The 11534-nt window shown below is 38.8% G+C and overlaps 1 protein-coding gene across 3 annotated transcripts in view; it reads left to right on the forward strand.

Annotated features, from left to right (window-relative positions):
- The window catches only part of LOC134217533 (uncharacterized), an 88800-nt gene extending 83016 nt beyond the window's left edge, over window positions 1-5784 (forward strand). For all 3 annotated transcript variants that reach the window (XM_062696294.1, XM_062696296.1, XM_062696295.1), the window contains exon 7: window positions 4834-5784. In XM_062696294.1, the coding sequence (XP_062552278.1) occupies window positions 4834-5009 (176 nt within the window). In that variant the 3' untranslated portion in view covers window positions 5010-5784. The remainder of the gene's footprint in view (window positions 1-4833) is intronic.
- The last annotated feature ends 5750 nt before the right edge of the window (window positions 5785-11534 follow it).

Raw genomic sequence — 11534 nt, forward strand, 5'->3', positions numbered from 1 at the left:
AGCATTGATTATAGTTAAAAAAAATTAGACTATTTTTTTTTTGCTTTATTGTATTATATGAGACTAACAGTTGAGCTAGATATTACGAAATCTGACAGATATGGAGAAATATTCTATGCTGCAAAGTTTTCGGACAGCCAAACATATTATTTTCTAATGCACTGATTAGTAGTGACAGCAGTTTAAAAAGCTCTTCATGTAGGGTTGTGTACATGAAGCTTACCAGTTTTTCGATATTCTTCTTCTTATTGGCATTACATCCCCACACTGGGGCAGAGCCGCCTCGCAGCTTAGTGTTCATTAAGCACTTCCACAGTTATTAACTGCGAGGTTTCTAAGCCACGTTACCATTTGCATTCGTATATCATGAGGCTATCATGATGATACTTTTATTCCCAGGGAAGTCGAGTCAATTTCAAAACCGAAAATTGCCTAGACCGGCACCAGGAATCGAACCCAGCCACCCTCAGCATGGTCTTGCTTTGTAGCCGCACGTCTTACCGCACGGCTAAGGAGGGCCCCTTCGATATTAATATACGCCAATCTGAAAGAACTATAAAATTATTGACTTCTATCATTGTTTTTTGGATTAAAACAAGATGTTTAAACGAGTTTATTTTGGTGTTCAATTTTCAAAGGAATTAATCGGCTTGTCAAATGCTACAAATGTTTACCATTGTCTCGTTTAAATAACCTAAGCATTGTATCTTAAGCTACAAGGTTTTATTTTTTGAAGAAGTAAGAAGGAAGATGGAAGAAGCAAGAAGGAAGAAGGAAGAAGAAAGAAGAAATGAAGATAAAAGAAGGAAGAAAGAAGAAGGAAGAGAAAGAAGGAAAAAGGAAAGAGAAATAAGGAAGAAGGAAGAAGGAAGAAGAAAAAATAAGAAGAAAGGAGAAAGAAGAAGGAAGAAGGGAGAAAAAAAGGAAAAAAAGAAGAAGGATGAAGGAAAAAGGAAGAAGAAAGAAGGATGGGGGAAGAAGGAAGAAGGAAGTAGGAAGAAATAAGGAAGAAGGAAAAAGGAAGAAAGAAAAAGGAAGAAGAAAGTAGGAAGAAGGCTGAGGGAGGAGCAAGAAAGAAGAAAGAAGGAAGAAAAAAGAAATGGGAAAGGAATAAAGAAGAAGGAAGAAGAAAGAAGAAAAAGGAAGAAGGCTGAAGGAAGGAGGAGAAAGGAAGAAAGAAGAAAAAAGGAGAAAGAAGGAAGTAGGAATGAAGAATAAGGAAAAAGGTAGAAGAAAGAAAAAAGCGAAGAAGGAAAAATGAAGAAAAAAAGAAGGAATAATTGAGAAGGAAGAAGAAAAAAGGAAGAAACAAGAAGAAAGGAAGAAGCAACAGTGAAAAAGCAACAAGAAAGAAAGAAAAAGAAAGAAGGATAAATGAAGAAGGAAGAAAGAAGAAGGGAAAAATAAGAAAGAAGAAGGAGAAAAGAAGAAGAAAGAGAAAAGAAGAAGAAAGTAGAAAGAAGAAGAGTGGGGGGAAAAAAGAAAGAAGGAAGAAGGAACAAGGAAGAAGGAAGAGGAAGAAGGAAGAACAAAAAAAAAGGAAAAGAATGAAGGAAAAAAGAAGGAAGAAGTATGCAGAAAGTAACAAAGAAGAAAAAAGAGCGAAAAAGAAAAAGGAAGAAGAAGGAAAAAGAAAACAGAAGAAGGAAGATGCAAGAAGCCTTCGGCCTTCGGCCTACTATGAAAATGCTTTGGAGAATGACTTTGACTTAGAGGATATTGAGTAAGGTAGATATCAACTTACGGAGGGAACGCAGCATACTAGATTCAAGGGGAATTTTATCGAGTAAGGGAAAATATCGAGTTACAGATCATCGAGTTGGAGAGATTTCACTGTAGAATACTAAAATGAAAAGCAGGCCAAGTATGTAGAGCTATAGAGAAAAAAAAACACAAGGTGCGTAAGGAAGACAATCGGAAAATGTTTACCAATCTTAAAAATCACAAAATCCTGCGAGCATTGATTATGGTTAAAAAAAAGATTATTTTCTTGCTTTAATGTATATGAGACTAACAGTTGAGCTAGATATTACGAAATCTGATAGATATGGAGAAATATTCTATGCTGCAAAGTTTTCGGAAGCCCAAATATATTATTTTCTAATGCACTGATTAGTAGTGACAGCAGTTTAAAAAGCTCTTCATGTAGGGTTGTGTACATGAAGCTTACCAGTTTTTCGATATTCTTCTTCTTATTGGCATTACATCCCCACACTGGGGCAGAGCCGCCTCGCAGCTTAGTGTTCATTAAGCACTTCCACAGTTATTAACTGCGAGGTTTCTAAGCCAAGTTACCATTTTTGCATTCGTATATCATGAGGCTAACATGATGATACTTTTATGCCCAGGGAAGTCGAGACAATTTCCAATCCGAAAATTGCCTAGACCGGCACCGGGAATCGAACCCAGCCACCCTCAGCATGGTCTTGCTTTGTAGCCGCACGTCTTACCGCACGGCTAAGGAGGGCCCCTTCGATATTAATATACGCCAATCTGAAAGAACTATAAAATTATTGACTTCTATCATTGTTTTTGGATTAAAACAAGATGTTTAGACAAGTTTATTTTGGTGTTCAATTTTCAAAGGAATTGATCGGCTTGTCAAATGCTACAAATGTTTACCATTGTCTCGTTTAAATAACCTAAGCATTGTATCTTAAGCTACAAGGTTTTATTTTGAAGAAGTAAGAAGGAAGATGGAAGAAGCAAGAAGGAAGAAGGAATAAGAAAGAAGAAATGAAGATAAAAGAAGGAAGAAAGAAGAAGGAAGAGAAAGAAGGAAAAAGGAAAGAGAAATAAGGAAGAAGGAAGAAGGAAGAAGAAAAAATAAGAAGAAAGGAGAAAGAAGAAGGAAGAAGGAAGAAGGAAGAAAAAAGAAGAAAGAAGAAGGATGAAGGAAAAAAGAAGGAAAAAGGAAGAAGAAAGAAGGATGAGGGAAGAAGGAAGAAGGAAGTAGGAAGAAATAAGGATGAAGGAAAAAGGAAGAAGAGAGTAGGAAGAAGGCTGAGGGAGGTGCAAGAAAGAAGAAAAGAGAAGAAAAAGAAAAAAAAGAAAGGGGGAAGGAATAAAGAAGAAGGAAGAAGATAGAGGGAAAAAGGAAGTAGGCTGAAGGAAGAAGGGAGAAGGAAGAAAGCAGGAGAAAGAAGGAAGAAGGGATGAAGAATAAGGAAAAAGGTAGAAGGAAGAAAAAAAGAAAAAAAAATGAAGGAGAAAGAATGAATAATTGAGAAGGAAGAAGAAAAATGGAATAAACAAGAAGAAAAAAAAGAAGCAACAGAAAAAAAGTAACAAGCAAGAAAGAAAAAGAACAAAGGATAAAAGAAGAAGGAAAAAGGAAGAAGAGAAAAATAAGAAAGAAGAAAGAGTAAAGAAGAAGAAAGAGAAAAGAAGAAGAAAGTAGAAAGAAGAAGAGTGAGGGAAAACAGAAAAGAAGGAAGAAGGAGCAAGGAAGAAGGAAGAGGAAGAAGGAAGAACAAAAAAAGAAAAAGAATGAAGGAAAAAAGAAGGAAGAAGTATGCAGAAAGTAACAAAGAAGAAGGAAGAGCGAAAAAGAAAAAGGAAGAAGAAGGAAAAAGAAAGCAGAAGAAGGAAGATGCAAGAAGCCTTCGGCCTAATGGCCTTCGGCCTAATGGCCTGACACAGTCCTGGGTCGCCTCTGTGCAGTGCCTACCACTTCTCGTGCTGTTGTACTCGCCGCTCAATGTATCGACTCCCATAGATCGTTGATGTTGTCGCTAACGTTGATTGCACTTATCCGTTCGTCGAGCTTCTGGCGGTACTCAGTCGATACTCCTTCCGTCGACAATCGCTGAATATTGTAACGCATCGTTCGCTGTGATCTTTCGTTCGATACAGTTGACAATCGTGATCGAATTTTACTGACAACGAGGTAGTGATCAGATTCAATGTTCGGGCCTCTGAATGTCCGCACATCGATAACATCCGAGAAATGGCGCTCATCCACCAGAACACGATCTATCTGGTTGCAAGTTTCAACATTTGGGTGTCTCCAGGTGTACCTCGGATGTTCTTTCGTGCAAAGTGCTACTGGTGGCCATCCCTCTGGTGGCAGCGAAATTCACTAGCTGTAGGCCGTTGTCATAGGTAGCGGAGTGAAGGCTCTCCCTACCGATTATGGGACGGAAAAAGTCCTCTCTACCGACCTGAGCGTTAGGGTCTTCGCTAGCAGACATAATAAACCCCTTTTTTCGTTCAAAGACCGATACAAACATTTTTTTATTACACAATGCACACTTTTTATTAAAAAATTGTAACGGCTTGAATTGCTGAAACAGTGACTCATTTGGGTAATAATGACAAACTGTAAAGAATAATCGGAAAAATTATGATGTTGTGTACCTATCTTAAGACATTCTCGAAATTTCCATTTCAATCTTTGATCCTATTATTTCTGAGCTATATGTAAGGCATTCTCGTTGTTCTGTGTGTAATTTTCTCTAAGCTTTTTTCAAGGACAAAAATGCTTCAAACAAAAATTTTATAATGTTCAGTAAAGTATAACTTCATTTTCCACCTTTCAAAGTAACAATATTTTTAATATTTCGCAAACAACATGAATGTTTTTCGTTTCATTTGCGCTGCACTGTATCATAATCAAATAATTTCTATTTTTCTATTTCATCTTCAATAGAACAAAATTTGTATGCACTTTCGATTAAAAATAAATGAAAATCAATTTTGAATGTGTTTGGTTTTCGTTTGGACGGGTGTTTCTTATTTCATGTTATCCGATACATTTTCTGTGCCCTATCACAACCCACAGCTGTCACTAATTTATTTTTCAACATTTGTCTGATTTCATCTCCACCGCAGTGCTCGGAGCATCGGGAGAAATTTTATTGGAAAAAATCCTCGAAGAGGACAGCAGCTACGGCGACCCGGACTACTACACGCGAAACGTTGGCCAGTCACCGCCCGGGCTGGACAACGACAAGAAGCTGCTGCTGGGTAATGGCCACACCGGCGCCATACATATGACCGATATTTAATTCTTCGGTGTACCACCACCCACCCATTATTAACCCATCGCTGTCGTCATCATCGTCACCCACAGCAGCAGTTCTGAAAATGATGTCACCGTCATCATCGGCCATTACAACACATCGTAATAAGCATCGTAAGTAGCACCAGCAGCAACAGCGCAAATATGATGGCAGAAGAGCCGAACACCATGTGGGCAAAGTGCGCTACATGCTTGCTCCAATCCCAATCTTCTACAATATATAGGAATATTTTTTTCTATATCGAGTTAGATATTAATCAGAAACACTCCAACAGTTCAAATACGTGGAAATATATGAAAAGGAAAAAGAAGAAGAAACTGGTGTAACAGAAACTAATAATTCAATCCATTAGCTGTCCATAAAATCATACACGGACGACTGAACGACAATCGACAGACGTGACTATATATTAGTTTCCACTAAATGGGACGACGAGGACACAGAAACAGAACATAGTGGGTGACCCCCGTACTAGTCGACTCCGCCTATAGACGGGGTACTGGTTTGAATATTTAATTGAACGCAATTCAGAAAGTTTTTGTTATTGAATTGAGATTTGATAGAAATCAATGCTTTCTAAGAATGGTGTTCAAATTCAAACTATTAAAGCCTGTCCACGTTAAATTTCGGACACCAATCTTATAATGCGATTTTTGAAAAAATTTCCCAAACCGCTGAGACGATCAATTTACATGACAGATGAATCTGTCTGCTTTATGTGCTGCTTTCAGCATGTTTTAAACACACCCAAATTGATGAAATGGCGACAAATCCATTGGACTTTACCTAAGTGTCCGAAATTTAACGTGGACAGGCTTTATATTTTACTTCTTTAAGAAATATTGAATAATTGTATAATTCACTAAACTATACTTCTGAAAAGCATTTTAGAATACTGCCAATAAATACAATAGAAATAGATTTTTCTCCCTATTCTAATCCCTTTTCATGAATAGCTAACTACCACTGAACACTTTAGAATTGGTTCTAGAGATAATGCAAGGGTCAGAACGATTTCAAATGATCAAAAATGAGTTTTCCTTTTTTTAAAGGCTTTTAAAATTATTTTGTTTTTCCCTGAAGGAAATGTATAGTCGAACAAAAATGTAGGGTCGAACGTCAAGCAAAAACGACAACATTTCTGGCAGAGTGTATGTAATTAAGAGTGGCGACACTATCAGAATTGGAACAAAATTCCTCTGTCATTCCCATATAACATCGTGTTCCAAACGAGCAGGAAACCTGTCAAATGCGGCACATGTCGTCAATCTTAAGGTCACTCCTTATGGAATCCAAGTTTCAAAGTGCTCGCGTTTTCGGGGGCACACCACTCGATACGGAGGCGGCGTACAACTGTCATTTTTGTTGATTTAGCTTTGCTGCGTCGCAGCATGCGTGAAATAATAAAAATGACAGTTCTGCGTTGCTTCCGTATCGACTGGTGTGCCTCCGAAAACGCGAGCACTTTGAATCTTGGATTCCGTGAGGAGTGACCCTAATTACATACTTTCTGATTTCTGTTTTTTGACTGTAAAAATAGAAACATTTAAGGGGGTCGACTTCACTGAATTCAGAATACCAAAGTTCGAAAATTCGTCTTTCCTTGTCGTCTTTTACTTGTTGTGCTGTTTCCGAGTTTGTCAATGCGAATCAATAAATTAGGTTCGATTTATTTTTATCAATGCACCTTTCCAAACATAAACAACTACCAAATGTCTGAATTTTGAACAGAAAACACAGAAGTAGTCCTACGTCAAAAATTACCGAAATTCATTTATTTGATTCTAAGATCTGAGGAAGGGTTATTTTTTTAACCTTTATTATTGTGATTTTATACACTTTGATAAGTTCATAGCATAAAGGAAGGAGTCGAAATCTTACAAAAAAATCCAATTTTATGCGTCAACCGATGCTCCCGATCTGAAAGAGCCATTTCAATGCCGTCGTAGATAGAATTCCGAAGGGTGACATCAAGACCCGTATGGAGCGAAAACGGAGACCAGTTCGCCGTATTCTGTACGACATGGTGATCAAGGGATTACTCCCGTCGAGCAGAAGTGAAGCGCTCATGTCGACAGAACAAGCGAGCGTGGAAGGACCGCAGCTACCGGGGGCATTTGCTCCTCTACGATATCTCACGATGCCTAAGCGGGGCGGAGATGAATGCGACGATACCTGTAAAAGACACGAGTGGTCAGCTACTGACCGACACAACTGGCCTCCGTAAGAACATGAAATCGAACAAAGTCCCAATGGTCGATCGCATATGAGCCGACAAGCTGGCCCATGACATCCTCTCAGTCTCAACATTGCATCGTAATCTCTGAGACGCCACAACTTGATCAGAAAAGATCCAGTCGATGTATCTTAGTCAAGGTGTCAAAAAAGAGTGACCTAACTTTATGTGATAATTGACGAGACACACATTATGTTGCTGTGTAACGTTCTCATGGTTCCATGCAAAGGGACCCTAGCCCGGACAACGGAAAAGATCGATGCGACTTTCGGCGGTAGCAGGACAGATTTCGTGCTGGAATATGTTTAGACCACATTATCCCGCCCGAATCATTCTACAGCAAGTTAACAAATTATAAGAGCCTTTTTATTTATTATTCATTTACTACGAACAAGTTTTCGACCTCGTGAAAAAGCTTTTGACGAAGTTCGTGATTGAAACCACGCAAGGGAGTTTCTGTGGAAATCATCGACCAGCCACATCGAGGCACATTATGCGGGCTTCTGTGCAGCACGCACAATTGGAGGTCTTGTCCGATCCCACCTGAGGTGGATACAATGAATACACTATGTCCAGGGAGTCCTACACCTTTGATCTGAAGGCTAACTGGAAACCGTTTAGGGCTACGGAACAATCATATGCAGCGATGCAATCTATGGGATGGGAAATAACACGCTGTCTCGCAACGAGTAAAAAGTTAAAACTTGCACACCCGGTGGCATATGAAAACTGAGGAGAATCGCGTTTTGGACGACCGAACGGAAGCGCAGCACTCTGCTCGATGGCTACTGCAAACTATTGAAGATCGCGCTTGTTTCTACCGGAGCAAAGCGCGATACATGCGCATGAGTCTCCGAACACCAAACAGATAATTAACCATATTCGCGACGACTAAAACACGCACTGCACTTACTTGCTCGATGGCTACTGCAAACTAATGAAGATCGCGCTTGTTTCAACAGGAGCAAAGCGCAATACATGCGCATGTGCCACCGAACACAAGATAGATCTCATCGGCAGGTTTAGTCATCAATGTCAACAAACTCAAATCATAGGATGTGAAATTTTGCAGCTTTACGGTAGCCATAGGAAGCAATTCCTCCGGAAAAATACTCTAGGTATTTAATCGGAAATCCTTTCAGTATTTCATCCAGAAGTTCCTTCTAAAGTTCTAGGACGAAATTCTAGGAATTTCCAAACGTACTTCTGAAGGAAGTTCCGACAATATGAAATTTCTTTCCACATTCCTCCGAGAATTCCTTCGAATAATCCACCGGAAATCACTTCAGAAATGATTCATGAATTTGGAAATTCTTCCAGATATTACTTCCAAAATTCAAAGAAGAACTCCCAAGAACTCCTCCTATGGAACTTTAGATTTCCTTCAGATTTTTTTTAGAAATTGTTTTAGGAATTCCTTCGGTAATTATATCAAGAACTTCTAAATGAACATGTGGTTTGGGAAAGAACGTTGGTTTGGGAAATGAATTGTGAGTGCTTGTGAGGCTATGGCTGCAAAATAAAATTTCCATGAAGATTTAGAAATTTTCCATAAAAAATAGGAAATTGCCAATGAAGAAATCAGGGTATGAGCGATAAATAAATATAAAATTTCCACAAATAATGCAATATTTCCATAAACAATTGAGAATTTTCCACAAAACAAAAATAAATTAGCACTTTTAAAAATAAAAATTGCAATTATAAAAGAAGATGTTTCCATAAAGAAATCAAAATGTTCCACGAAAAAAAAATTTTCATAAATCAATGATTATTAAAAATAAACAATTACAAAAATTTCCATAAAATAAATATTTTTTCCCATAAAAATTGAAAATTTTCGACAAAATAATCAATAATTTTATAATTGCAATTTTTGCTTCTAAAAGTGCTAATATATTTTTGTTTTGTGGAAAACTCTCAAATTTTGCATTATTTGTGGAAATTTTATATTCATTTATTGCTCATACCCTGATTTCTTTATTGGCAATTTCCAATTTTTTTTTTAAATTTTCTTATTTTTTTATGAGGAGTTTTTATTTTAGTCTTCGACTATGCATCTCTGGCTCATTCAGTAGCCGCTAATTTGCGAAAGCCGACGGAGATCCTTCTTAGCTTAGTTATTTAAAAGCGCTAGTCTAGCGTACTGAGGGTCATGGGTTCGAATCCCATCAAAGGAAAGTGGTTACCTCCAATAGATTTTTCAAATCAAAATCTTCCACATAATGTACACATCCACATCGTATTTTTTCAGAACATTGTGAATTAATGTCCATGTTGAGTGTCCAATACCCGTAAAAATGGCAATTAACTTTGAATAAACTTCTCTTGAAAGCAGCTTTCACTGGAACAGATTGGGATGCTCTATTGCGGTTTGGCACTATTGACGAGGCGCTTTCCGCCTTCTATGACAAGCTTAATTCGATTTGCTATGGCTTGGTGCCACGAAGAAGACGATCGTTTAACTCTGCATCCAACAAACCCTGGTGGACCTCTAAGCTCCGTAATCTCCGTAGCATACTCAAAAAAGCAAGACAGCGATTTTTTGTCACGAAGTCAGAGGATGCTTGGCAAGTTCTCCGCTAGGTGGAAGTAACGTACAAGTCTGCTCTGCAATCCACGTCTATGAAAACTATATACCCACGGTCGAGACCAACGTAAAACAGAATCCATCACGTTTCTAGGATTTTGTCAAGCAACGGAAATCATCAGCTAGAATTCCTTGTAATGTCAGCTACAACAATACGCAAGCATGTTCAAACGATGAAGCTACCAACCTCCTTTCTTTCTTTCTCGAGAGTGTATTCAGAAAGGTTTCTCCAGTTTGCTTCGCCCATATTCCCTCGCACAACATCAACCTTCCCGTCACACAGTTCTCTATAGATGAAGTATTGTTAGCCACTGAAGAGCTTGACCCTATAAAAGGGTCAGGTACGGACGGATTCCTTCCCTGTTCATGAAAAAGTTCTCCATTGAACTAGCAACTCCGATCATGGTTTAGTTCAACCGTTCTTTACATGGAAGGACATACCCAGCACTTTGGAAAACAGCTTACATCATTCCACTCCATAAATCTGGCAGCATCAAAAATGTGGCGAACTATCGGGGCATTTCCATACTATGCTGGTTGAGTAAAGTATTCGAGAAGTTGATGCACAACATCATTTATGCCATTGGCTCACCAATTATCTCGAGCAATCAACACGGATTCACTATGTGTCAACACTTTCAAGAGAAATGGAAAGAAGAAAGCAAATCGATTCGTTATACGTTGACTTCGCGAAAGCATTCAATACCGTACCTCACACCCTATCCATTGGAAAGCTAAAGCAAAAAGGGCTTCCCGAACTGGATTATGGAATGGATTTCCTCGTATCTTTCTGACCGTTCCTCGTACGTAGTAGTTAACTCAGCAAGTTCCAATTCTGTGTTACATCCGGAGAGCCGATTCACATTTTTGTGAATGACCTGTGCGTTATGCTGTCTTCTTTTATTTCGGAACAGTTTTTATTTTTTGCTGATGATTTGAAGTTTTTTCGCGTCATATAATCCCTTGAAGACTGCATCACGCTGCAGGCAGATATCAACAATATGATGATCTGATGCAGCGGTAATGGCATGCGCATGAACAACAATAAGTGCAAGGTCATCACTCGTTCCAACAACCCAGTACACCATCAATACATTTTAGAAACGGAGATATTGCAACTAGCTTCTTCTATCTGTGATCTTGGAGTCATCATCGACAGTAAGCTTCAATTCAAGGAGCATGTGGGGATAATGATTGCTAGAGCTTTGTCAACTCTAGGGTTCATTTGCCGTCACACCTCCGATTTCACTGACGTATACGCACTGTATTGCACGTTGGTACGTAGCGTTTTAGAGTACGCTGCTCCAGTATGGACTCCGCACCATGTTTCATACATGCTTCCCTCGAATGATCGAAACAATCTTCCTGCGTATTCTGAACGGTGGCAATTGATAGGCTTAGAACCACTATCCACCAGACGGACAAAATTGCAACGCTTATTCATCTTCGACGTCATCGAAGGGAACATCGACTGTTCTGAGATCCTTGGGCAGCTACCGTTTAACGTTCCCTTCAGACGGTTCCGGAACTCAAACTTACTGGCCGTCCCGTATCACTGTACGCATTATGGATATAATAATCCGCTAGACTCCTCCTCCTAGAAGAAGAAGACTCCTGCATTCGATCATTCAACTCTGTTTCAGATGTTTAGTTGTTTATTTTATTATCTCTATTTTTTTTTAAA

Source organism: Armigeres subalbatus, chromosome 2 (assembly GCF_024139115.2).
Source record: "Armigeres subalbatus isolate Guangzhou_Male chromosome 2, GZ_Asu_2, whole genome shotgun sequence".
Taxonomy (NCBI): Eukaryota; Metazoa; Arthropoda; class Insecta; order Diptera; family Culicidae; genus Armigeres; species Armigeres subalbatus.